We start from the raw sequence: 27,093 nt of genomic DNA, 5'->3' as shown, positions 1-27,093 counted from the left end.
AAACAGGCAGCTCGAGACACGCAGTAAAAGTGTGGCTTTACATGCTTGTGCGGTACTTTCTCCTCCGATAAGACGACTGGAAAACAAACATTCAGATGTGCAGTTGGCAGAAGACAAGGAGTAAATCATTAGAAGAAGCTCCCGCAACACAATCAGACTAGCAAACCCGATGTTGCCAGAAGAAAGTAATATGTGATGTTTTTTCCTGGTGCTGTTGAAGTTCCACATCGAGAGATTAACAGAAACAAGGTCAACGTGCAGGGAACATGATGTACTAACAGCCACAGTCTGGAGAGAGGAGCTACACTTCACTGTCTGTTACGCCATCGTTTGGACAGCAGTCAGTCACCGTACACACTTTTGTTATTGTATGTGTTGAGTTCGACTACATACATACTGTGTGTGTAGGACTGAGAGAATGATCATGGCTATTACATACGAACACAAACGTGCTTCAAAATGTAGTTAGTATGTAGTAAAAGACATCTGTGCAACATTTTAGCCTGTTTTCAACAAAGGTTCAACTATTATTTTCTTGATTCTGTTGCATTGTGAAGTTTTCAGTACATCCTCATCCATAAAGCATAAATAAATCAGACTCCATCTAACACAAAATTTAATTTACAGGATGGACATTTCAGTAAGGTGTGGGGGTTTGGGACCTGTCTGTTCTCCCCTGTGTCTGTGTGAAGTTTTACTAAATGCCTGTGTGGTGAGCGTTTCTTTCCACTACTTAGTAAAAAGAATCTTAGCGTCTGACTTTACATTGATTCATAAACTTTGTTAATGAGCCTGGTGGCTCAGTGGGTAGAGAATCTGCCTGGTTCAAATCCCGTCTCCATCACCAGGTGTGTCCTTGACGCTGTATGTGGCTGCCCACTGCTGCCCCCTGGGGGGATGAAATCACAAACTATGACACTGATTATGGATCCATAAAGGTCAAACAGAGATCAGCCTCGTATGCAACAGTTCACGCTGTTGTTTGTCTTTTGTCTCCGTGTGGTTTACTTCGAAAGCTTTGTGATAAGAAACATCACAACATGGTACGACTCGTGAACACGACAGCATCAAAACAAGTGATGATTAACTTGGGTTAGTACCACTATCTTCAAGTCTTACACAACAGCTGCAGTGAACCACAGGACAAAAACATGAGGACTCACGCAGCCACTGTCCCGGCCGTGACATGTACATGTCCTGTACATTGTATTGTACGTGAGTGTGCGTGTGTGAACTCATACACCACATACAGTATTTGTTAAAAACAAGCTTAGCTGATATTTTTAGCTACTTTAAATGCAGAAGACAGTAAACAGCTGTAAACAGCTGGACATAATGTATATGTGTATAATGTATAATGTATATTGTACAACCCTAACTTAGTCCAAAGTTACTGTGTGGTGCTAAGTACCAGCCAAGAACACCTTCATGCCCTGGCTAAAATGAAAACAGTCAAACCAAAGGAGAAAACAATATTCATGGAGTGTATGGGTATATCAGTGAATGTGTTAGTGAAACATGTATGTGAGTACAGAGTCCATCTTGTCAAACGAGACGAGGTAAGAACAGACTTATGTAACCTGAGCAGAGGCCCGCTCAGGTGCCACCTCATTAGGATAACAACTGTACCTTTTCGCAGGTTGCTTTAGGAGAAACAAGAGAAAAGGGCAGAAGTTACAACACATAACAGGGTTGATAAATAAAAAAGGATCAGAAGGCAACCTAATAACTCAAGAAACACCAGATTAATACATGCTTTTTATTATTATTATTATTTAGACTTCATTACTGAGTTACATTGTGTTTCAATGGCCCTCACCTTACTGCTGTAGCCATCATGTGTTCAGAAGACTTTAATTTTAAATAAATTCAATAGTATTCAGTCTTTGTGCAGTCAGCTCACTGATTTTGTCATGTTATATCTCCAGCATCCATCAAAAAACACTGCAGCCATAATCTGCCCAAATAAATAAATAAATAAATAACACCAGGAACAATTAGAACATAATGTCTAATAATCTCATTGAAAATGGTCGTTATCATCCTACTTCTAGGTAACTCTGCTCTAAAGCTTCATCAAACCTGGCAACAGCAACATGAACAAGTGTTCAACAAGTTTAGCTTCTTATATGATATTACGTTGTACTATGATTTATTATCTTGCTAACTTGCTAATAGTCCAGTGCTAATATTAAAATCAATTAAATTATTTTCTTAAGGTAAAAATGAAACTTTTCTCCCTTTTACATTTATCATTGTTTTCAGCTGCCATTCATACAGTAGGAGACATTTACAAGCACCACGTAATATCTGTGGTGTCTATTTTCTCCTATCAGAGTGCTTTTTGTTGAAATATGAATTGTGCTTCACAAGTCTAACAATTACCATGTGCTCAAGATTTCAGTTTTTTGCAGTTTTTTTATTTTATAGCAGGTGATATCTGAAAAAGACAAAACACATCACTCACAAGTTTAAATAACTTTATTTGTGGTCCCCCTTTTGTGGGGTTCTGGATTACAGCATAACTGAACCAAAATATATAGTATAAAAATAAATTAAGGTAACAATAATGACAGAAACAGAAACAAACATCTCCCCCATTTAGTGAGGGATCAACACTGGAGCTGAGCTAACCTCGACTGATTTTACTCCTGCCATACAAATCCAGATGGCAATGATAGTATAATGTGCATTTATAATAAGTTATTATTAAATAGTAGAGTTCAGGAGGACAACGATGTATTATAACAACAGTTTGAACCTTTGTGCTGCTACAGCAGCGTGTGAATGAATAGAAAGCGTTGTTTTTTCTCTATTCATATCAGCAGTCTTTGTACCATCTGGCTGGTATATGTCCATTTACATTTAGTCATTTGACAGACACTTGTATCCAAACTGACTTACAAAGTACAGGACAACAACTTAAGGCAAAATAAGCGTGAGGGGGTCTTGCCTAAGGACCCCTGCTGGAGGTAGGCCGTAGCCACCGTCTCCCTCATGGAGGGCGGTGATCTTACCAATACACCATCCAACCGCCATTATTTAAGACGAGAACAGTGAAGGATATTTTCTAAATCTACTACCCCGACAGTTTCATATGATTCAACCAACATTTGCAGCTAAGTATTATTTTTAACAGAAGAGTTTTTTAAAAAGTTAATTTCTGAGAAATCCTAACATTACTATCTAACAAACAGGTACTGTTAAATCAAAAGAGGATGTACTAAAGGAGAATTACAGGAAGATAATTTTTCCTCTTCAACAAGCTGGAATGAAAGAAATGAAGCCGTGAAGAGTTCGGTAAAACAATACTTTCTAGAATTACCCTCATTGAGTTCTAGGATTTACAACATACTGTTTCAGAATTACTTCACTTGTGCACGCTCCAGAATTACCAACACGCTAATTGCTTCTAACTAGTTCAGTCTTTCTTTCTAACTTTTACATTTGCTTCACTCTCTGCTCCAGGAGCTCCAGCTGGTGGGCCACCTCATTGGGCAGGTCGCTGTTCACCTGTGTGGTGAAGTATGCCCTCACCTCTTCCACCTCCCTCTGCCAGAACTCCTGATCCAGGGAGAGCAGCTCATCCAGGTGCACATCCTGAAGGCCCTCAAGGTTTAGGGAGTCCCTGCAGGGCAGATAGCCCACAGTTGAGGGCATGGCACCAGCCTGGCCGTTCACCCGCCTGAACATCCAGTCCAGAACACGGATGTTGTCACCAAAACCGGGCCAGAGGAAGCCGGCAGTGGGGCTCTTGCGGAACCAGTTCACGTGGAAGATCTTGGGGAGCTTGGCACCAGGTCGGTCCGCCATGCTCAGCCAGTGAGACAGGTACTGTCCAAAGTTGTAGCCAAAGAAGGGACGCATGGCGAATGGGTCGTGCATGATTACTTTGCCTGGAGAGAAGATAGAAATCAACATTGTTTGTCACATGTTGCTGTATCAACAGTGGAGTGAAATATTTGCTCCTTTGATTGAGGGACCTTTTTTTTCTTGGATGCCTGTTTTGATTAATTAAATCACTAACCTTTGTGTTCTGCTGCAGCGGTGGCCTCTGACCTCATGGCTGCTCCAACAAACACACCATGCTGCCAGTTGAAAGCCTCGTACACCAGGGGGACACCTAAAAGGAAGAGGAATCATAAATTACCTACTGAATTTATTCTTTCCACTTTCTCTTGTCTTACCCAGTTGAACAATCTATCCTATCCACTTATTCTACCACTGTTTTAGTTAAAGTTCCTTCTCACCTTCAGGCCTGCGCCCTCCAAAGATGATTGCCTCAATTGGAACTCCCTCAGGAGATTCCCACAGCGGGTCAATGATGGGGCACTGATTGGCAGGAGTGCAGAAGCGAGAGTTGGGGTGAGCGCAGGGTTCACCTAAGGAGAGAGAAAGAGTGGAAGGGAAAGTTTATTACATTTTTGTTTGTGATGTTCTCGAGTTACCATCTTGGTGAATGGTAAATCTCTGACTATACTATCTACTAAATGTATTGTATCAAGAGCTAACATTTAATCTAGTTCACAGATTTGATTGGAGCACCTTTTGCGCTTTTCTTTCTACTTGACCTTTCACATTGTGAACCCTGACATGGAATTTCTTATTTTCTGAGCTCTTAAATAACCTGATGACTTTTTAAAAAATCTTACCATCCTCTGAACTCCAGGGTTTGTTCTTCCAGGACGTGATGGTGACTCCCTCAGGCAATGACTGGTCCATTCCTTCCCAGTACACACCACCATCACTGGTCTCCGCAACATTGGTGAAAATGGTGTTTTTGACGATGGTTGCCATGGCGTTGGGGTTGGTTTTGGCTGAGGTGCCTGGTGCAACACCAAAAAAGCCGTTCTCTGGATTGATGGCACGAAGATTGCCTGGAGATAGAGAACAAGGAAGAGTGTGTAAATATAGTTCCTGTGTACTATGAATGTGTATTACATTAACTACGATTAAATGTTCCCAGTGCAACTTTCTGGGAGTCTTTCTTTTCTCACCTTCGTCATCGAATTTCATCCAGGCAATGTCATCTCCCACACATTCGACCTTCCAACCTGGAAGTGTGGGGCAGAGCATGGCCAGGTTTGTCTTCCCGCAGGCACTGGGGAAGGCTGCTGCCATGTACTTCTTCTCCCCAGCAGGATTCGTGATTCCCAGGATCTAAGCAAAAGAAATATTTGTTTTGGTAAGATTTCTTGGAGCTACACATGGTGAGTTAGGGATAGATGGATGAAATCTATCTATTAATTATTTAGTATATGTTTTGTACATGTTTTTGTTTTATTTTTCTTACCAGCATGTGCTCAGCCAGCCAGCCTTCCTCCTTGGCGATACGTGAGGCAATGCGCAGGGCAAAGCACTTCTTTCCTAGCAGAGAGTTTCCACCATAACCACTACCGAATGAGACAATCTGCCTGCGGTCTGGGATGTGGGCAATTAATGTCTGCTCAGGGTTACAAGGCCAGTTGTTCACCAGAGGCTCTGAAAGAGAAATTTATAAATGGGTTAACTTGAACCAATGGACAGTGCATGGAGGAGGAAGTGTGGCTACATGTAGTAATCAGTAGTAGTGGTAGCAAAAGTAGTATTGGTGATGACAGCAACATAATCAGTCGTACTATAGTTAGCGTCATTGTTGTCACTATACATTTACCTTAAAAGTGGCCTTGCTGCTAAACTAAGGTCTAAAGTTGTCAGCAGCAGTAGTAACAGAAGTACAGTAATAGCAGTAATAGTCTTTTTCATTTGCATTAATCTTCTGCAGTGCTCCTGTTCAAGGAGTATGGAAGCAAAAGCAGTTGGTGTTACTTACTTTTTATTGGTAGAGGACAGCCGACAGAGTGCAAACAGCGAACAAACTCGCCATTTCCCAGAGAGCACAGGACAGCCTTCCCCATGCGGGTCATGACCCTCATACTGGCCACCACATAGGGAGAGTCAGTCAGCTCCACTCCTATCTTAGACAAGGGGGAACCTACTGGACCCATGCTGAAGGGAATCACGTACATGGTGCGACCTGAGAACACAGAGTCAGAGACATTAACGACTACACGTTGCTGTAAAGTTTTACTGGCGTTGTGTATTTCACTACAGTTGCTAAAAGATTTATTGTACAGAAAATCTGGTAACTAAACACTAAATAACATTTTAAACTCCACTAGCTCCATTTGTTAAAGTTTTTGAATGTTCTTTATCTCAGAAGTAGCTTCGTCGCTGTCCTTTCCCCATCTTACACATGCTCTTTGATACATTTTTAAAGCTAATTTTAATCAAATACCTTTCATACAGCCCGGGAACCTCTGGGCCATGGCTTTGTCAAATTCTTCTGGGGACATCCAGCGACCAAGTTGTCTGACTGCACCCCCCAGTGGCGTGGGCACCGTGTCCCTCTGGTCCCGGGTCACAATCACTGTCTTACTCTCCACACGAGCCACATCCCTCGGGTCTGTCCGGGCCAACCAGCTGCAGGAGGAGGAAGGAAGGGATAGAGAAATGTGCAAGAGGAAGATGAGGAAGGGAAAAGAAAGATAGAGAAATAGAGAAAAGAGGAGAGAGCAAGAACATTATGTGAGATGAACAAACAATATATTAAGTGTGTAACTAAAGCTATGCTGTTTGAGTTTCTTTTTGTGTGCCGGCACAGGGTGGACTTTCTGGTTTGTCAGAATGTAGACCTTTTACCAGGTACACAGTACAAGCGACTGCTGACGTGAAACTGATGCACATCGTCTTTAACAACTGTGCTGATTGTGCTGAGTCACAACAGTGTTTGCATGACTACTGATAGAAGGAAATCCATCTATGTCCTGCTAGTGACAAATAGGCAAACAGGTTATCATCAAGGAATGTGTTTGCTCTCAGGTCATACCTTTATTCTAACCTGAAAAGATCAAAAGACCTTTACAATGAAAAATAACCATCTCTCTAATAAAATACTACAATCCTAACCACCTAATGAATCTAACCGGAAGCCAACGTACCAGTTTTCATATTTGGTGAGCTTCTTTATCATGCCCTGCTCTTCCAGCTGGGTCAGGATGGCACGGTTCTCCTCATCAGAGCCATCACAGATGTGGAGGGAGTCAGGCTGGCACAGAATCACATTGGCCTCCACAAAGTCCCGGACGGCCGGGCTGAGGGCACTGAGGTCGCCTTGCAGGATCCTGAGACCGCTGTCTTTCTGAGACTGGAGTTGAGGAGGCATGATGGAGTACTCTGGAGAGCCAATAAATAGACAAGGAAAGACAAGAGAAAGTCTAATAGAGGAGGAGCAGGAAGAAATGAAAAGAGAAAAACAAAAGAATTCAAATTCAGTTCAGTACACAGAGCTCTAAATCAAAATGAAATATTCAGATTTAAAAAATGTCCTTTATTTGACACCTTTTGTCTTTTCTTACTCATATAGGAGTTTTACACAACGTGCTATTCTGCATATGAATAACTACAGCACCTCATGCAGCTGCTGCAACTTCCAGATAGACAAATTCTGGCTGATGCAACAGCATCTTTGTGCAGATCACCAGTAAACTGCAGGAAAACTCAATCTCCCACCTCACATTACACACAGCTCCCACGGTACAAAAGAAAGAGCATCAGGTTACCTTCTGTTTGGAAGCTTGTGTGGACCAGAGAGTCGTTAGTTTGGCTTCATCAGTTGAGGGGTCCCTGCTGCTCAGGATAGTTGAGGACAGTTCTCCTTCTTTGTCAGTCGTATCTTCTTTGAGAGTTTGTTGTTTTTATACCCTAGGATGTCCCACGAGAGGACGGATGGGAGGAGGAAGATGGGGCAGGAGGAGGCCCAGGGGGAGGCTCGTCCCCTCTGGTTATTTGCATGAACCTGTTGTTCCGTGCAGCTCAAAAAAAACAGCATGTTACCAAGTGGTGAATCATTAATCAGCAGCAGCACATAACACTGTCTTCATTTAACATGTCCCAGAGATCTTTGCCACACTACTACTGCTATTATCTCTACTACTGCCACTATCTCTCTGTGTAACAAACACACTCATACATAGGGAAAAGCCTCTGTGATCATGTCTTAGTGTGTGCACTGTATATTCTTCAAATGAATTAATTTGAATTAGTAATGTCTTACTTTTTATTTTTTATGTAAAAAGTCAGCAATAGAACAATTTGAAATCCTTATTGGTGTCTTTCTTTCTTACTGCGACTCAGATCCCAGTTTAAGCTGTAAAATAATGTGGTATTCTGTTCTTCCTCTCGGTGCAGCAACCTCCTGCAGTCTTGCAGCAGCTACTGTTGAACCTTGACCCAGATTACTAAGATGATGCAAGTTTAAGGTTCGACATTGTCAGGCATTGTGACGTGGGCAGTGCCTGGATGGCCTCTGTTTTATTGGCTGATAGATGGGGGCTCACCCTCACGTGGTCAAAGGTTAGCCTGGGGAATTGTGTGTGTGTGTGTGTGTGTGTGTGTGTGTGTGTGTGTGTGTGTGTGCAGTTACAAAGAATCTGTAAAGAAAAGAGCAACATATAGAAATTAAAGGTAAAAGTACAGAGGTGAACTTTAAGTTATAGAGTAGAAAAGTATGAACAGTTTCAGGAGCAGAAGTGGTAAAACTGGCCACATTAGTAAAACCAGTTAGCACCAGTTGTTATTTTGCTGTTTCTCCTTATGCAACAATGCAATTCTCTTTAGTCAACCTTTGAGGAAGCTGATATGCTGTACTGTACAAGAACAATTTGTACTATGATGGAAATAAGAAGTAAGCTTTTGTTATTTTGAAACTGTCTTATCAAAATGAAGACATTTTTTATATTTTATGTAATATATTTTAAAAAAAAAGATTTTTTTTTTATATAATTTATGTACTATATTGAACAAAAGTATGGTCCAAAATTATGTCACAGAAGCCAAATTATGTGACACAGTTGAGATCTTCTGTACAAGTACCTTTGCATTCTTTATCTGGCTAATTCTGGATCTGTGATGTAAAGTTGCTTCTTCTTGAGATGGTTTTGTTAGTATTGCTTTGGATAAAATAGATCCATCCCCTGCACAACGTGTTAGCACCATGCATTGCTCCCATAGAAACCTTCAGTCCAGTTCAGATTTACCGCTGTAGATGTACCGGTACTCGACTTAGAATAACAATCTGACTTCTGACTCCACTGATGGAGCATTGAATTGGTTTGCTGAAATTTTATGTTTCTGCCAATTGTAAAACAGAACAGAGAAGTGCACAATCGTTGCAGTTAAAGTAACAAGGCAACATCTGGTCAGTGGTCATAAAACACACGCAGCCAAATGATCTTTAACCTTGCTGTTAAACTTGAATGGCATTTACTTTTGCTACCATTTGTACAATGGGACAGAGAGAGAGAGAGGTCACACTGATTAATTCAGACTATGTTTTTTATTTTAACTCTATTTTTGCTCTCTACCAACTCCTAAGGGAAATATTTCACTATATTCAGCTGCTAAAATCTAACTGTGTCTGTCTGCTGTTTCATGCTGCAGTGAGCTTTTAGAAAACAGCTAACCTGACAGAAGCTGCAGATTCAGGTGATAATTCTCTGCAGGTTCATATTCACATAAAAATAACAAGAACAACTTTAAAACTTTACGACCAACTGGACATTTACAGTTGAACAATGCAGTCAATACTCTGATGAAGAGCCTTCAAGCTAATTTGGTCACCCTGAGTTATGGTTGCTGCATCACATACACTCTCATCTCTCATCAGTTGAGATAAAAGTAAATGCTGATGTATCTGTTAAATTAAATTCTGCAAAGATATTATTTTGGCTAATATACACGAATCCAGTGAAACTGAAGTATAAAAGGTGTCAGCAGCAAATACAGTAACTTTTTTTTTACTCCTAGTTCAGTGACAAAATGATAAATTTAGTAAAGTTTCTATTTTGTCGTTACACATTCTGTGCAAAACTAAAAGTAGCTGAAAGAAATTCAGTTAAATTCAACCGTGCTGCAATCAATAAAACATCACCAAGGTGGAAACCTTCATAACCAGACATCTGAGTTTGACACAGTTTCAGATATGATGTTTTCTGACTGAGTTCCACCATTTACACTAAGTGCACAGCATCACTTATGTAATAACTGTAAATGAAAACGGTGATGAATGATTCAGAATGAATGATAATATAAAGCAGAAAGGTTTTATCCAGTCAAGTCTGATAACAAGAGACTTGAGAAACCAGCACCTGTGTGAAGCTGAGTGTGTTGACGTGCTTTCTGCAATAAAAACACTGATAGGGCTGAACAACTTCCATCAATAGTAACTTGCTCAATAGCAACTGATAATGTTAATTTGTAAGGTGCATATTTGTATTTGTATGTTTGTGTTACTGTGTGACCAGCCACAGTGTTCTCATTTTTTATTTTGCCTCTATTACCACTGTAACATTATTTCCATATGTATGTAATGCATTGAAAATGTTAAATGTTATATGAGTCGTCCTCTTTATTTCCATGCGTTTTCTTTCTCCGTCAGTTCTACCTGGCTGTGTAAGACAGTAAATCTTGCTATTTTATTAGGACGTCCTCTGATGTACAGTAGGTTATACTGTGTCTCTGTTGCACTGTGGTACAACAATGTATGAGCTCATTAATTATGTGCACTTGTTAATTAGTAAACCAAAATGGGTTTGTGTTTAGGTGCCAGAAGGAGTTCTGTTACCTCCTGTTTTCCTACTTCGTTATTTTGTGGGTTTGCAGGTAGTGTAGCTCTGATTTTTAAACACACTTGTGTGACTGTCGGACAACAGTATTAGATTATTTGAACTATTACTCAACAACTTCTGAAACCACGATCTTTCCCTGACATTGACGTTTAAACCTAATCACATATGCGACAAGGTGGAAACCTGGTCTGCGTTCTACACCCATCACAGCCTCCAACTGACTCTGTTGGCATCATTAGCATTTCATATATTGAAAGAATAAAGCAGCTGCATGTGAACATAATCCAGCCAGGGATTACTGTAAATCTCAACATTACAACTGTGAAAACAGTTTAGTTTCTTATGAATGTAATCTGAAGTAGATAGTGTTAGATACTGTACACAATCAACACCATAGTTATAAACCTATACCACAGGTTTATGGTTGGAGGAAGAAAGTTTGACAGATTCCATCTATAAAAGACTGAATTCTCAGATAACGTGATGAGTATGAAGTTCAGATGTTCAACACTAAGTTCAGAAAATCTCTTGAAATCATGTGACACACTACTACTGCAGGACAAGGATGGAAATTGCAGCACAATGTTCTTGTCCATGTTTGATCTGTAGCATTTTGAGATGTTATAAATCTTTAATAAAGAAATTAAAAGGTAAATTATTATATTTTTTATATATATAAGATAGGAAAACCACAAGACATGCGTATCACAGATAAGGTCAACATTAAATGAATAAAACCTGTAAATTAAAGTGTGGCTAACAATGAAGCGGTTTTGATGTTTTTGTTGAATTAAATTATTATTTAAACTGTTGCAAAACCAACAAGTCAGTGGTGCAGAGGACAGGTCAGGATTTACTTTTACATAATGCGTTTACTCCAGTTGTAAAAATTATTGGAAATACATTATGACCATTGAAAGCAACATAACCTCAACATGAATGTGCATTTGCAAAATCAAAGAATTAAAGAAAAGCTAATTACTTGAAATCAAACAGAAAGACAGAGAAGGAACCAGAATCCTGTGGATTACAATTTAAACAACAGATTTAAAGTGATGCAGAACGTTTGCTGTAATCAAGGGTTTAGTGAACTCAGAGTTTTACTGGAGTGACGACAGCAGCAAGTAGCAAACAGACTGAAGTGTGTCATGTTCATCCTCGGTCCAAACTGTGCAATACACGATTCAAACACGGCAAACATTAGCTGCAGTATAGGAGGTTAAAGTACCAAGTGCATCGACGTAAATACACAGATAACATACAGCGTCTACGGGGTCTTCATCCAAAGAACAATCACATAATACAAAGTACAGTTCATAGTACTTTGTCACCATTTCAAAACAACGTCAATGAACAATAACAAAGTATGGAAAAGGTCAAATGTAAAGAGAAAAGAGAGATGAACAGGGGACCATAGGATGGTAGTAGACATTACGCCATGTGTCGGGGGGTTATTATGGGATATACTGATATGAGAGCACTCGGGCTTTGCTTTTGTTTGGTTTAAATTCAAAAATGTAATTCTTTTGTCACACACACAGTACGATATGCAGTGAAACGCTTATACGACTGCCCGACTGGAGTTCACACATTCACTCAACAATACAGAACAAAACCTTAAATCCATCACAATAAGTGAGTAAGTTGTGTGGTGTAAGGGTGTAGGTGGATTTTAAAATATTGAATGTGTGGTTATACTAGTATTTAGTGTACAGAGTCTGCATGCCCTGGGCCTACAGATCCATGTGAGCTATCAGCCATGTACCGTACGTCCATGTGCCTCTCCACTTTATCCTTGATTCACATGTAGGTTATGATAGAAAACAGAATTATGTTTATATAAGAATAAAAACTTTTTTTTTTGACTTCCAAATAACACAGGACAGAGCGGTAAAACAGTAAAGACTGATTACTGATGTAGTCAAGCCTGTTAATGTCTTTGATTACAGCGCCACCTTGTGCCTCTGATGTACAATGCACCTGGCGGTGTGAAGAAACTTAACGGTGCTTTTTATTTTATATCAGAGATATCATCAAAATAACAACAAGATTAGGAGCCTGATGGTTAGTGAATGAACATAACTCCTAGAGCTGAGTGAAGAGGAAGTAAGTCACACAGAAACCTGTGGGAAACAAAACAGACAGAAAAAGAGAACAAACATGCACTTCCTGTAGACTCCAGTCCTTTTGTTTTTACAGTTTTTGTGAACATCTCACTTCCTTTGTCTTGTCCTCTGTGTTGATGCTGAACAAACTGCAAACACTGAATCCACAACAGGAGTACGGCCACATGATCTGTCTTTTTGCACCTCAATGTGTTTCAGGAAAATTGTCCATAATGTGTGTTGTGTTCTAGTGGGCTGCATCGCTCTTCAGGGGCTGTGAGTGGCTCAAAAAGAGAGAAAGAGGAAACACTCTCTGCTTCAGCTACAGACTGCTACTTTCGTTTTTTGTCAGTATTTCATTACGGCTTTCTTTGTGAGGTTTGAAATGTTTTTAGGATCCAGCGTTTTTGAACTTGTTCTTGAAAGTTACGTTATGATTCATGATGAAACAGACTGCACTCTCTGTCTGAGCCTGAACCCTGGACATTGCCTGAATCTCACATTTTTAAATGATCAGGTCACATCGACTGAAGTGCAAAAGACAGAATCGTTGGCCACCTGCTCACGAGTGGTTGAGGATCCGTGACAGCCTGGTGTCAGTGTAGCATCGACATGAAACGCCTCACGAACCTGCTGTGTCTCTGTGTTTTCTTTTCATCTGTGGTGGGTGAGTAACCTGAGCTTTGTCCATGTTTATATGGCCACTGCAATTTTTCTATTGTTACAATCATACTGAATATAGTATGATACTATGATATATAGTATATGAATTAATATGGTTTAGATAAGGGCTGTATGCAACACAGTATGCAAAATGTAATTCACAGGAAAACTTAAACGCATGCTTCTATATTCTGATAAATGTAATGTTTTGCAGTGATTCATGTGACACGTTACTAATACACTCTAATACACACTAATACACACCTAAAATTATGTTTTAAATAATGAGAATGATATTGTGGGAACTGTATTATTCTGGTAAAATGTAAAAATCTTAATGCATCAGTAACAACATCGCAGTAAAATAACAAAACATAACAGCAGGAATGCTCCTTTTCTTTTTGTCTTTAACACTTGAGCCACAGTTCAACTATGTGAATCACTCTATCAACTAAATAACTACACCGCCTCTCACTACAATGTACTATATGTCTGAATTAAATATTGCAATTAATTTAAAAGCTGCGGGGAGAAAGTGTTTTAGTTTGAAACTAATGGTGGCCCAGTGGACCAACACACCAGTAGTATTATTATCGCGACTAAAAAAACACAGAAAAGGCTCAAATCTTTTTTGATGTAATTCAGTAAATGAGTACAAACACCACTCCCATTTTATTTTATGTTCATTTTAGAAACGTCTGCTGATGAAAATGGTTACTTCATGTACTCCGACTTCTGGTGTGCCTTGTATCCCGGAGAGGAACAGTTGGTGGAGTATCTGATTGACTGGTATTTTAACAAAGAGTTTACGATGCAGTACAACAGCACGGTTGGGAAATGGACGGGCTTCACACCTGGTGGATTAATCACTGCATCTTCCTGGAATGAAGACCAGCACGATGTTCTACAGAGGAAACTGGAGAAGCAGTTGATATGTGTCAACAACGTTGGTTTGGCTTTGAATGCAACTAAGGAAAACATGGGTGAATATTCAAACGCTGCTTAAATGAATTGATATCATCACTGTGCATGTGTGAAACATTTTTTCCTATAATATCTCTAACATGAAAGATCTAAAGTTACATAGAAGCGTGCAGAAATATGTGCCCCACATATGTAAAACCAGTGTGGAGTACTGACAATGACAGAAACACATAATGTTTCCTTCATGTACAACTATGGCCACGCAGTTAACAGTATGATGACATTCAAACATTGAGGGAAAGACTTTGAGAACTTCATCATTATTGGTAAAGAAATAACAAAACAAATACATTGATTGATCTTTCATTAACATCTCCCACCTTCTGATTTCAGCTGAACCCAGCATAAGTCTGCAGGCGGTGGAGTCAACAAGTTCCACTCATGATACGTTGCTGGTGTGCAGCGCTTACGACTTCTATCCCAAAAAGATCAGGATTACGTGGCATCACAATGGACAGGAAGTGACCTCGGGTGTGACCCTGAGCGAGGCAACAAATGAGGACTGGACTTATCAGGTCCACTCCTACCTGGAGTACACATCCGGTCGACATGACACTGTCACCTGTATGGTGGAGCACGCCACCCTCAAGGAGCCCAGAGTTTATGAGTGGGGTGAGAATATTTTATTCATGATGCATTAGATTATATAACAAACTGAATTACTTCTGTTACAACACATTACGATGTCACTTTATGTTCAGTTATTTTGTCACCTATAGACTGCAGTTGTGCATTTATCACATATCTCTTAACATGTGTTGCAGACTCCTCTTTGAATAAATCAGACAGGAGCTTCCTGATTGGTGGAGTGTTCGCTCTAGTGTTTGGAACCCTATTTCTGTCTCTTGGACTGTTCCACTACAGGAAGAAAAGCTGTGATCCACGATTTTCAAATGCTCTATAATATAATAAATCACCTCTGTGGTCATCATCAAACTTGACCGAAATGTTCTATCTTTCTATCACAGACACGAAGCACATAAAAAAGCACATTTCACATTAAACAACAGTCTACATCAACAAATAATGACCTGAAGTGAGAGTTGCACCTTAAAACCAGTTCCATAGAGTTGAGGTTTTGGTATAGAATCCTACATCCCCTCAGTTTAGTTTAGTTTAGTTTAGTTGATCTAATATTTACATTACTCGTAATGTTTTTAACTTAAACACCCGTTTATAATTTCTCCCTTAATTTGAAGAAATAACCCTTCAAACTGAGCTAGTACTGTAGCATAACATAACATAACATAATGAACTGGCTTCTGCTTCAGCTGAAATGCACCAAATTAAGTATAAAACAATCACATTAAGCTGCACAGCGTGACTTTAATAAATTATATGTGTGCTGGGTTGGGGACTGAATTCAATACCAAACTGTATCATAGTTCACATAGTTTATGCTAATGTGAAAATGAACAATGATTTATTAAATGTATGTAATAAAGACACAGAGCAAGTTTCCACCATTCTATTAACTTGTAACTAATATGTTAAATGATTTAAAATAAAAGAAAGTTAAAAAGAAGAATATTTTGAGAGCATTTACTTAACCAATGGAAACTGGGAAGTCTACTAATATGCTAGGTTGTTTAGTATTTTATCAACTTAATTTAATGCGTTAAGTGAACTCTAAGAAACTAATTAATTTAACTCATCAATTAACTCATCAAGTTAAAAGACCTCAAGTCAGAACAACTAATGTTTATAGGTCATTTATGTAAAAATTCCAAATTCTAAATTGAATTAGCTTGAAAATATAAAACAGATATTTTGGTAAAGTTAACTATTAATATACTAGCTGATTCCCTCAAAAATTCCTGAATAACTCTAAAGTACATTGCTAAGTGAAATTCTAAATTTAACAAAAGTCCATTGCTGAGATATTTCTCAAATATAAGTCAGAGAGGTTATAACAAGCAGTGGGCACAGGTTACACTAAAATGCTAACTTCTGGTTATTTTGGTGTAGTATTAAGTTCATGGCCCCAAACACTGGATGCCACTGGAACGACCGAAGCTGTGTGAGCTCCCAGTGAAGCCTCCAGTGCTTTCAACGCAGCATCACCACAGCTACACACAGGACACAGAGAAGAGATCAATGTGTCAGGGAACTCTGTGTCCATGGTGACAGTAAACAGGTCTGTCAGTGTGACTTACACACAGGTGAAACATTACCCAGACTGAGAGCCGCACACCAACACTCATATACTAACACAATACACACACACACATACATACTGGTCAGGACAGATGGAGGATCCAAAGAGAACATCTGAACCCATCAACTCTGTGCATCAGGATGAAATCTGGTAAATCTTCTGATGCAGCTTTTCAGTGTTATCCTTCTGTTTACTTCAGTTACTTTTTAGAAAAGGTGCTGAGCATTTGGAAAGATGTGATACTTAGTACAGTTTCTGAGATTGTTATCATAGGTTATAATGTGAAAGTTATCACTTTATTTAGAGTAAATGTCATTATAATGACAAACTGCAGGAAATAGGTCAACATTATATTTTCCAGGTGTTGGTTACATTATTTTAGCTTTTTGTTCATATTCTCTAATCATTTAAATAACTAATAATGTAAGTAAACATAAGCCATTTATTATTCTGTGTGTGTGTGTGTGTGTGTGTGTGTGTGTGTGTGTGTGTGTGTGTGTGTGTGTGTGTAGGAAAGCACATCTAAAATTGGAAAAGGATTCAGCTGACGTCTGGCCCAAGAAGTGGGGCTTCTTGACCGATGCCTACAAAGAGGTATACAAACACGAAGGATATTTCATATTTGATATTTGAAAAGTACTGCGTTTCCATTTGAACTGTAGCAGGATACAATTAAAACACACAATAAACAGAATCGTACTCAAGTAGAGTACTGGAGTACATGTACTTTATTACTTTATATTGTACAGCCTTTATGGGCGCTTTGAGATTTAGAGGAAAGACACATTTTCAAGAGTAGATAGTCACACACTGACCTCTACTGTTAAGAAGTAGTACAATTTGGAAATTAGCCACACAACAAACCTGTGTTGTATTTATTTCAGTACAAGAGGGAGAGTCTGAAGCTGAAGAGAGAAATCCCAGTGGAGGTCCCCCATCACTTGGAGGAACAACCTGCCACTCCTCCAGAAACACGTATTAATGTGTGTTATCTGTTTTTATTTCTGTGTGTCCAACTATCTAAATCACAAACTTTAACACACACCTTGTTTCTTTACTTCAGGTGGGACCCTCTCCTTCAGTTCCTCAGACCACCCAGGCTCTGATTGGTTGGCGTTCGACTCGCCCTCAACTTCAGCTGGAGCAGTATGGCTCAGTGCATCATGGGAGACGTAGTTTTCTGAAGGAACTGGGCTGGCCGCTCAGTGGTTGCTACTGAGTATTATTAGTAATATATTATTAGTTTTGTTGTTTTGTGTTTTTCTGATCTCCCGTTATTTCATTACAGATTCAAAAATATGAAGGTTTGTCGATTTTATTTACATTCTTGTTAATAAACTGAAGGTAACCTTTTAAGGTAACTAATGTTATTGTGTTATGCTGACTATATATAGTTTAACACGTTAATTAATGGAGTCAATAATTAAATAATAATTATCGTTCATATCCTAAATAAAACATATATTTTTAAATACTATTACAGAGCGTGTGTGAAGGATTAATACCCATCCCTCTAATTTAAGAGGTTATTTCTAAACAACACTCGCTCATTTCAGAATTTCCCCTGCGCTTTGACGCATGAGTCACGTAACAGCGCTGACGTAATGACATCACGAGGCCTGTCGGCAAAGGCGGAAGAAGAGACGAAAACAACAACAGCCGCGGCAGCAGTCCTCCGGGTCGGCGACGATAGTTGGCGAGAGGGACACAAGACTCGTTTAACGGTTGTCTGTGCGGGTATCGCGAACTGTCGGTGGCGTACGGTTGTTATAACCGTTATTGTTTATATTTAACAACAAAATGTCGCTATTTGGTAAGATATTCGGCAGCGGGGGTAAGGGTGGGAAAGCGCCGACACCCCAGGAGGCTATCCAGCGACTCCGAGAGACCGAGGAGATGTTGGCCAAAAAACAGGAATTTCTAGAGAAGAAAATCGACCAGGAGCTCGTCACGGCGAAGAAAAACGGCACGAAAAACAAACGAGGTGAGGAAAAACTCTCCGACTGCGTGAGTGGGTGGTTTAACTAAGTCCAGCCGCTAATGTTAGTTTGTGGGTTAGCCCGCAGGCTAACTAGGACCAGGAACAGGGAAGTTGGGAGCTGACAGGCTGATTACAAGAACCAAAAGTATGTCCTCACGTCCGACTGACTCCATGTTTAATTATATATAAAGAAATAGAGTCAACAACAAAGTAGAGGAAAACTTTCAACACATAGTTATTTTAAGGGATCTGCGTTTAGAGGTAGTTAGGAACTAAGTATAATTACTGAAGAACATTCATGCTATCAACAAGATCAGATGGTGTTTAATGTACACAGTTTTATTAGTGGACTACTTGTCCTTTTATACTTCAAGTAAAATTTAAAGCATATACTTAGTACTTCAACTTGAGCAAAGACTTTTTACTTGGTATTTGTAGTGTAGTAACTACTTTTTGAGGCGTCTACTTGCACTTACTTGTTGTTTGTGTACTGAAGGTCTGATTCATTTATACCTAGGCCTACCTAGAAGTTTTCCGGTGTCATTCACAATGGTCATAAATGTTTTTATCTTAGCTGCTGTAGGCATTAGTGGAAAAAATGTTCATGTCTAACTTTAATTTGGTTGAATTTGGTTTTACCTATAAATTAATTATATGGGTAGAAAACTACTATTGAAGTCGCTCCCTTTTCATGTGCCACAGGGTCATTGGAGGCTTGTGTCATACGTTATTACGTTGCAATATAATTTATATTACAAATTTTTTTATTACCTAAATATTTATACCAGTGTTATCATGAATGAGTAATGACAGTAACTAACTGTTCATATGACTTAATAATAACCAAAAGTCCAGTTTAGAAGCACATAGACACTGCTCAGCAATTTATGCTTTTTCTTAAAACAGATGGGTGCTGAAAGCATTAACATCTATGTTGTGCTGTCGGATTGTCCAGAACACATCTGGCCCTCATTTGGACTCGTGATGTACTATGTTAATTCATTAGTTCTGTCTGCCTCCTTTGCATACTGAGATCTGATCCCAGTATCACAATATCTGTTGAGTCATGGCAACTGGACTTACTTTTGTTAGGTTGAAAATTTTTCATGTTTAACGAAACGTTAAAATCTATGTTGTGCTCAACTTAGAGATAACTTCACCTGGACAACTGAGAATCTTCACCGACAATATCTGCAAAAAGACCTGGACTTAAGATCAGGCATAAATGCAAAGCCTGTGATCCAATGTCATGTACTAGAGAATATATCATGATCCTGATATCTCTCCTCATTCATTAGGCAACTACCTAATGCTTGACCAGCAGGTATTTTTCATGACTGTCAGAGGACATGTTCAGTCAACAACATGCACATTATATTTTTTCAGCTTCAGCTCTGACTGCGGTGAAGCTTTTATATCAGCTTTCTTTGGGCACTGCTGGCATCATTCTGCTGTCAAAGGAGAACAAGATCAACAACTAATTTGTTGCTAAGTGCAGTGGAGCACGTGGGCACTGATTGTTTTGTAGGCACCAAGTATAAATGTGCCATGGTCCGTCATTGTTACCTTATGTATACATTTACACATAATGTGCTTTTTAAAGGTCACCCAGAAGGAATCTGAACACATAAAAAACACAGACAGACAGACAGCTATTCCTAAAAGGATTTAAGATTATGCTTTTCCAGAGTCTAACAAGGTTGGATCATAAAGTTCACAGTATGTTAGCTTGGAAAGAGCAGAAATATGATGCTGCACTTTCTAATTACATACAACTAGTTTGCGTGCTTTGGTTGTGGTTGATGGGAGATTTGTGATGCAAGCACAAATTATCTCCTGGAAAAAAACAACACTACAGTGAGGAAGAGTTTTTCTACACTTCTGTTGCTTATGTAAACCTAGTTATCCTGTGACCTCCGGACTAGATGCAGGCAGAGCTGCTGCTGATCTTTTTGAAGCTATCTTTTTAATCTCGACCAGCATATGCACTCACACTTCATGTTTGCACACAGACAGAACCTGCAACCTTCTCTCATTGTGCAAGCCAATAGATCAACCACCCTGCTTCTACATGGCAAATGTTTTGGGCTGAAAATAAGCCTTATTTTAAAATTAGTCTGCTTGATTCTGGGATAAAATTAGTGCTGCTTTGCTTAACATGGAGCTCACACTGTGTCTTCACACAGATCACAGTCACTGTGAGCTCAACTACAACAGCCCTGTTCTGCACTACATGGTATATCCGCTTCCAACCCTCAAACCTGATTTTCAGCATTCTGTAACCTGAACGCCCTCTTGCCAGGCATTAGATGAAAATAACACACACAATTCATAAATTGTCATAGCAAACATAGCTAAACTAACACGATAACAGCATTTGATGACTGGTTATCTTAAGTGTATTTTCACTTACAATTTCTTCAGGGTTGTGACATTTTTATCTTATAGTCATGGAAGTTACAACAGATGAAAAATACAGAAGACTGAATTTGTACTTGTACTCAGCCAATGCTATGTAATACCTCTGAGTTTGTTTAGTGGTCAATAAAAAAAAGAGCAGAACAAAAGGAACGACCGAAAGGACACAGAATCAAAGGGGACAGTCTGAGTGCAGCTCTGCAAACCAGATTATCTGATAATTATATGAGTGATGTTGGGTACCTGTGTTATCAGTCCAGGAATAGAGCCAGGCACTGACGTAATCTGACGAAACTGAATCTGTGAGCTGCTCTCTGGCTCCTGGTCGACCAGATCAACCACATACAATCGATTGATTAAGGTGTGTTTGTGTATAAGGGTTTACATGACAGTAAACTGTCAATGATCTGAGACTTAAAGGTTTAGTCCAGCTGCATGTAATAATTTAGTATCTATTTCTTTTTCTAAAAAAAAGTTTCTCTATGAAAACTGATCAGGAATATTTTGTTGGCAATTAGTCATTATTTAACTAATTTAAGAGTTGACTTAAATAAAAGGATCGAAGAATTCAGCATATGAGAGAGAGCCACTGGCTTGACTTAAACATACCACGTCTGTATTCATGTCATTGTCAGTAATCTTCTGTACTTTGTGCTCACATGCACAAACTCATGAAACATCCGTGTAAGCAGGACACCCTGTGGAAGGGTGTGAACAGTGATCAGATTAGATACATATGTAGAGTCTGGAAAATAAACAGCTGTCTCTTAGGCTTTTAATTTTTTAACTACACATTTCAACTGAAAAGCAGCTTCACTATTATTCGAAAGCAGCCAGAAAACATCTTACAGCTAAAACCAAACCCTCATCTTAACTACTCTAAAACATTCTGACTTATTTCGAAACTTGACTCTAAAATGAAACTATAATCCGGACACATGTAGTACAGTGACACACTCTTATGTCATCCCACCCCCCCACCCCTTACATATGACTCATTAGTTTTAGGTCACCTGCTCCCTTAGTCAGGTGATTTCCCATGACAGCACCAAAGGGGAATTCCCTGTGTTCTGGTTCTGAGTAAATAGTGTTTAAACCCACATGAATTCTAGTACCAGACATCCCAAACAATCAACCTCTGGATTTCCACAGAGCATCTTATCCCAGTTAGCGGGGTCGTAATTCTCATTAAGGGGTTTTGTAGAATCTGCTCATATTTATTAATTCATTTAACATAGATTACTGAGATTTATATTTTCAAGCTATTTCTTCCACGATAAAGATTTGGTTTAGACGTGCCTTTATCAGATTAATGTTCTATTAGGAAAAACAGATGTCTGCTGCAGCACAGAGCTGATGTTGCTGCATTGGTTCATAATGGCAAAAGTCCAAAGGAGGTGGCTTCATTTTCTAGTTGTGCTGTGGTTTGTTGCATCTCTGCACCACATCTCACAGGATTTCTTCTTTTTACTGATGCCACTGAATTAACTGATTGTCCCTCTCTTTTTTGTCCTTTAACTGAAAACATTTACACTATTTTACTCCTATTAAAAATATATATTTCCTTATGTTCAGACTTAGCCCTTTGATAGACTGGTAACCTGTCCAGAGGTACTCTGCCTCTCGCCCAATGACAGCAGGGATACACCCCAGCACTCCTGTGACCTTTAAGAGAAAAAGTGGTCGACCTCTGACTTGACCTCCTGTGACGGGAGTTGGCATGACTAGTCGGATTGATTGATGCAGCTCTCTCCTGATCTAACTGTGTGTCACATTTTCTCCTGTCTAGCGGCTCTACAGGCCTTGAAGAGAAAAAAGCGCTATGAGAAGCAGCTGGCTCAGATTGATGGGACGTTGTCTACTATCGAGTTCCAGAGGGAGGCGCTAGAGAATGCTAACACAAACACAGAAGTGCTGAAGAACATGGGCTACGCCGCTAAGGCAATGAAGGCCGCACATGAAAACATGTAAGAGAAATATATAGAAATAAGTTTATTACAGGCATTTATAGTATCAGTCACTTTATGCAGGAGAAGAAATTAAAGTTAAATACATAACAACAGCATGTTTACTATTTCTTTGTGCCATCTCATTTCACAGGGACATTGACAAAGTAGACGATCTGATGGCAGAAATCACAGAGCAACAGGAAGTGGCTCAGGAAATCTCAGATGTCATTTCCAGACCGGTCGGCTTTGGAGAAGACTACGACGAGGTTAGAATAATTTGGCTTTAGCATTCAAATAAACTTTGAAGCTGGGAAACAGCCGTTGATCAGTCCGCTGATTAATCGGGTCGGTCCTTGACATTTCTAATTAATCAGCATTGATTGATGTCTGTTCTTATGCTCATTTAAAATGCCTGCAGACACATCTGCCGGCCTAACCCGGGAGCATTTCAACTGGAAATTACAGTGTGTGAATGTGTCAAAATATTTGGGTGCACTCGAGATCTGCAGATCTGAAAATACAGTTATGGTGTTAATGCTGCAGCCTTTTCTGTTTCTGCTCTCTGTGAAGTTGGAGCTTGTCTGTTGACTTCAGTCTTTATAAGTTTTTCAGATAGAAAAAATACATTTAAACTGGTTTGTGTTCAGGATGAGCTTATGGCTGAGCTGGAAGAGCTGGAACAGGAAGAGCTCGATAAAAATCTTCTGGAAATTGAAGGAACGGAGGACGTCCCTCTACCCAGTGTACCTTCTGCATCACTACCATCTAGACCAGGTATCACATCACAATTCAACACTTTGCAGCATACTTTCCATATTGCTTAAGTGAATTTAAGTTCATGATTTATTTCTGTTTGTTCTTTTTTTAGCCAAGAAGAAGGTGGAAGAAGACGAAGACGACATGGCAGATCTTGAGGCCTGGGCAGCTAACTAAACTAGCTTGCCTTGCTAGCTAGCACCCCTCTCCTGTTTGTCTCTTTGCTACCAGACTGGTCCTAGACATCAAGAGGAGAGACAGGAACTCTGGGCTGCTAGCATGCTGCTCTGTTTAAGCCTACATCCCAATATCTAACCATACTCCAACCCTGAAGTATGCACTTGTGCCTGTTTGCTGATTCCAAATAAAATGAACCCAGGCTTTTCTCTTCTCATTAATGTTAAGTACGGAAGCTCCGGCTACGAGTGCCTCTGTCTGTAAAGGGCATAGAAAAACAAATGTCAACCAAATGCCCAGCCCTGACAGCCTGTGTTTATGTATAATGTAAGGAAAAGGGTGCATGAATAAGCACTTGGTGCAGGATCGTGCAAGTGCATACTTCTAGGGAGGGGTGTATGGAGGAACAAGGCTTCTTTCTGGGAGGAATGTGAAGAATCAACAGATGTGTGGGGGTAAAAAAGCAAAAACAGAAAAACAACATGACTCAGCCATTTTTCTGCTTCCTGCGTTGGCATCTCTCTGCTCTTCTAAGATGACAATGAGCCTTCGTGCACGCCATCTCTGCTAAACTGCAGAAAAACAATGAATGTAGGTCTTTCTCAATGAAATGTCACCGTCAAAGGACAAAAGAGGAATGTTACAGTGTCTTAGCATTTAAGACGACACATTCTGTAAAGGAGCGATCCAGGGCTTTGATCCTACTAACATCTTTTAAGTTGGTGAGAAACTGGTTGTTGACTCATTAGATCAGGTAAATTTCTTAAATGTTGCATAATAGCAAGTGGAGAGCCAAATGAGTAAATTGGGTTAGAATTGGAGTAAACTGCTTGTTTACTAAAACTGTTAGTGAGCCAGCATCTAAATACAAATTCAGATGAACAGTGACATGCTCTGAGAAAATACTATATACGTTGAGTTCAAAGATAATGTGTGTGAGTGTGTGCTCTTTTTTTTACCTTTTGACACAGTGACCTCTTGTGAATAGTCAAATTGAGATGGTGAGTTGGGCTGTTCTTTTGTTTTTGTTTTGTTTTTTTCCATTTGCTCTTGGCTCACCTTTAGTAAAAAATCCACTTAAATATTGAATGATGAATGTGACACATGTTGGTTTCATGCTGGTCTTCACATTGAAACGATGATATGAGTGATCCCAAACTCTGTCCACTGCACTGCTACTTGTGGCTGTAGCTACTCTTCCCTCCTCCTATCAGCAGACACAATTAAGCATAAGTGGATTGGTTTGACCGGGAATTCCTCAGATTTCAATATAAACATGACCTTAAATAAATTAAATAGCAATTTAAAACTTTTGCAGGTTTTTGTAATGCAAACTTACCTTGTTTGTGCGTGGGTCAGTCCAAGTCTGGATTTTGAAAGACAGTCTTTCGTTTATTCTGTTTTTTTTTTTCCTGTTTTGCCTCAAATATCACTCATTCTACTTGACTGGACAGAAAGACAGTGTAACAGTCAGTTCTGCTCCCAGTGGTACAAAGAGGTTGGACGTTGGAGATATTCTGTTTGGCAGACATGTTGCTCTGTTGTTGATGTGGGGTTGTATATGGTTTATCTTAATAAAGCTGGGATTCAGTACACGTATCAGTACTGTTGCTTCCATAAATACTAATGATGAATCTCCGCTTTAAACCTTCATCTATCAGAAAACATCTGGAGCTTGGCTTCTTGTGTTTGTTGATACCTCAACATATGAACTTTCTTTGCAGTACTCACCTCGTGCCTTTGTAATGGTACAATGTAGGCTATGCTAACCTTCATATCAGAAAGAATCAGTGTGACACATTAGAGTCTTCAGAAGACATTTACATATTCCCCTTTACTTTACCTGTGTAATTAATGTGTTGTAGAACATTAATGTGGAGAGACGTAAAGACAACAGTTCATGGACACTTTCTACTCGTTCTAAAACAGTTTAAGAAAACCTGACTAAGGAGCTGGATACTTTTGTGAATAACACATTTGCATTTTGGATTTTCACTAAATGTGTTATTTACTAACATGTTTTCACTCTTTATGACATACAGAGTTATGCTATTAACTCAGTATTCATGAGGGAAATGTTGACTTCATCTATTTAAAATTAAATCTACAATAGCACATATTGTGCAAAAAGTAAAGGGATGTGAATAGTGAAGGGAAGTGGAAGTTATTGTCTTTATCTAACTAGAGAGTAAACATGACGGTGACTGGATTGAATCCACTTTTCATAAATTGACAAACAGCAGACATGACTTACCAACAATGGAGTCTGTGAAGAACCACAGAGGTTTGTTGGCCTCCACACACATCTCTCTCTCCTGGGTTGTTAGATCAAGAAGCAGCGGTTTAAACTTCAACCTATGCTCTTTGTTATGGTAAACATCCCAGCACATACCTCTGACCCGTGATACTCTTCCACTGGTTAATAAAATATAATCGTACTTTATATGATGACAAAAACAAATTTGCTAAGATATGTTTCCAGTGTGTGAAAACGTGAGTGCAGAATGAGTCATCAAACTATATTTTTATATTTTACAGGAAGAGAAAAGAGAAAAGACTTTCATATACTCAAAACATAATGTCTTTATGTAACATGATTTTAACTTGGAACATAGCACTTGGTTGGTTTCTAACCTGCACACATTACAGTCTAGTTTCATATGAGGTTATTGTGATAGTTCCCACACAAAGGTGGCATCATAAGGCCTTAACTGAACAATCAAATCAGCCCATAGTCTGATTATTAATTTACTTAACACACTGAAATGTTTCCATTGTACCAGAACTAGAGAGAAGTGGGGGTGTGCAGTTAAAGAGTCATGACCTTTAAACCCCAAATCCTTTAGCAGTCTCTGCATGTTTGCAGTTAACAGCAGAACATCTTGTTGATCCTTGCTCTCTGTTTCATGTGTGGCACAAAAGTGCTACTGGTCTGAGGTTTGACCTAGTTACCAGGGGTTACTTTTTTATTTATTTTAATGTTGAGTAACGGTGAAAATCTTCACGGTGGCTGTGACCTGTGGACGACAACTTCCTCCAGCTTCTGAAAATGTTTAACTGGAATCTAGACTCAAATTCACGAGACCTAAAACTGTACAGGTGACAGTCTGTAGTGGTCTGGGTCAAGACCACTTGAAACATGCTCTTAAATTAGCTGTAGTATAGTGTTTCTACCAGTGGACTGAGTTTAGCCTCTAGGTTGGTGTATTTCAAGCTGTTGGTAAAGTTACTAACC

General features: G+C 39.3%; 4 protein-coding genes across 4 annotated transcripts; 3 read left to right on the top strand and 1 right to left on the bottom strand.

The window, feature by feature from the left end:
- Positions 1-2,507: 2,507 nt before the first annotated feature.
- pck1 (phosphoenolpyruvate carboxykinase 1 (soluble)) lies at positions 2,508-8,016 on the bottom strand. The gene is made up of 10 exons (XM_026349629.1): positions 7,602-8,016; positions 6,981-7,256; positions 6,278-6,462; positions 5,813-6,016; positions 5,294-5,481; positions 4,998-5,160; positions 4,653-4,877; positions 4,251-4,382; positions 4,028-4,123; positions 2,508-3,896 (listed from the first exon to the last, which is right to left on the bottom strand). The coding sequence occupies exons 2-10, from the start codon at positions 7,202-7,204 to the stop codon at positions 3,442-3,444; spliced, it is 1,872 nt and encodes a 623-aa protein (XP_026205414.1). The 5' UTR covers positions 7,205-7,256; positions 7,602-8,016; the 3' UTR covers positions 2,508-3,441.
- Positions 8,017-12,871: 4,855 nt separating this feature from the next.
- On the top strand, positions 12,872-15,996 carry LOC113154298 (SLA class II histocompatibility antigen, DQ haplotype C beta chain-like). The gene is made up of 5 exons (XM_026348406.1): positions 12,872-13,119; positions 13,290-13,439; positions 14,128-14,418; positions 14,753-15,031; positions 15,184-15,996. The coding sequence occupies exons 2-5, from the start codon at positions 13,385-13,387 to the stop codon at positions 15,321-15,323; spliced, it is 765 nt and encodes a 254-aa protein (XP_026204191.1). The 5' UTR covers positions 12,872-13,119; positions 13,290-13,384; the 3' UTR covers positions 15,324-15,996.
- Positions 15,997-16,562: 566 nt separating this feature from the next.
- On the top strand, positions 16,563-17,900 carry LOC113154300 (uncharacterized protein C20orf85). The gene is made up of 4 exons (XM_026348408.1): positions 16,563-16,727; positions 17,090-17,171; positions 17,462-17,560; positions 17,641-17,900. Exons 1-4 carry the CDS (start codon positions 16,669-16,671, stop codon positions 17,794-17,796), a joined length of 396 nt encoding a protein of 131 aa, XP_026204193.1. The 5' UTR covers positions 16,563-16,668; the 3' UTR covers positions 17,797-17,900.
- Positions 17,901-18,207: 307 nt separating this feature from the next.
- Positions 18,208-25,457, top strand: chmp4ba (charged multivesicular body protein 4Ba). The gene is made up of 5 exons (XM_026348407.1): positions 18,208-18,561; positions 22,766-22,943; positions 23,077-23,191; positions 23,573-23,699; positions 23,794-25,457. The coding sequence occupies exons 1-5, from the start codon at positions 18,378-18,380 to the stop codon at positions 23,856-23,858; spliced, it is 669 nt and encodes a 222-aa protein (XP_026204192.1). The 5' UTR covers positions 18,208-18,377; the 3' UTR covers positions 23,859-25,457.
- The last annotated feature ends 1,636 nt before the right edge of the window (positions 25,458-27,093 follow it).

The sequence above is a fragment of the Anabas testudineus genome, chromosome 5 (genome assembly GCF_900324465.2).
Source record: "Anabas testudineus chromosome 5, fAnaTes1.2, whole genome shotgun sequence".
NCBI lineage: Eukaryota > Metazoa > Chordata > Actinopteri > Anabantiformes > Anabantidae > Anabas > Anabas testudineus.
Note: the sequence above shows the minus strand (reverse complement) of the source record. Positions and strands in the feature narration are given on the sequence as shown.

What these genes read in the sequence shown, in the direction of transcription:
- pck1 (XM_026349629.1), bottom strand. Translation starts at nt 7,204, where the DNA reads ATGCCTCCTCAACTCCAGTCTCAGAAAGACAGCGGTCTCAGGATCCTG. An exon ending in CTCACCAAATATGAAAACTG is followed by an intron (nt 6,463 to 6,980) that starts GTACGTTGGCTT and finishes CTCCTCCTGCAG; the next exon opens with CTGGTTGGCCCGGACAGACC. An exon ending in CGCTGCAGCAGAACACAAAG is followed by an intron (nt 3,897 to 4,027) that starts GTTAGTGATTTA and finishes TCTTCTCTCCAG; the next exon opens with GCAAAGTAATCATGCACGAC.
- LOC113154298 (XM_026348406.1), top strand. Translation starts at nt 13,385, where the DNA reads ATGAAACGCCTCACGAACCTGCTGTGTCTCTGTGTTTTCTTTTCATCT. An exon ending in TGCAACTAAGGAAAACATGG is followed by an intron (nt 14,419 to 14,752) that starts GTGAATATTCAA and finishes TTCTGATTTCAG; the next exon opens with CTGAACCCAGCATAAGTCTG. An exon ending in GCCCAGAGTTTATGAGTGGG is followed by an intron (nt 15,032 to 15,183) that starts GTGAGAATATTT and finishes CATGTGTTGCAG; the next exon opens with ACTCCTCTTTGAATAAATCA.
- LOC113154300 (XM_026348408.1), top strand. Translation starts at nt 16,669, where the DNA reads ATGGAGGATCCAAAGAGAACATCTGAACCCATCAACTCTGTGCATCAG. An exon ending in GTGCATCAGGATGAAATCTG is followed by an intron (nt 16,728 to 17,089) that starts GTAAATCTTCTG and finishes GTGTGTGTGTAG; the next exon opens with GAAAGCACATCTAAAATTGG. An exon ending in CTCCAGAAACACGTATTAAT is followed by an intron (nt 17,561 to 17,640) that starts GTGTGTTATCTG and finishes TCTTTACTTCAG; the next exon opens with GTGGGACCCTCTCCTTCAGT.
- chmp4ba (XM_026348407.1), top strand. Translation starts at nt 18,378, where the DNA reads ATGTCGCTATTTGGTAAGATATTCGGCAGCGGGGGTAAGGGTGGGAAA. An exon ending in CGGCACGAAAAACAAACGAG is followed by an intron (nt 18,562 to 22,765) that starts GTGAGGAAAAAC and finishes TCTCCTGTCTAG; the next exon opens with CGGCTCTACAGGCCTTGAAG. An exon ending in TTGGAGAAGACTACGACGAG is followed by an intron (nt 23,192 to 23,572) that starts GTTAGAATAATT and finishes GTTTGTGTTCAG; the next exon opens with GATGAGCTTATGGCTGAGCT.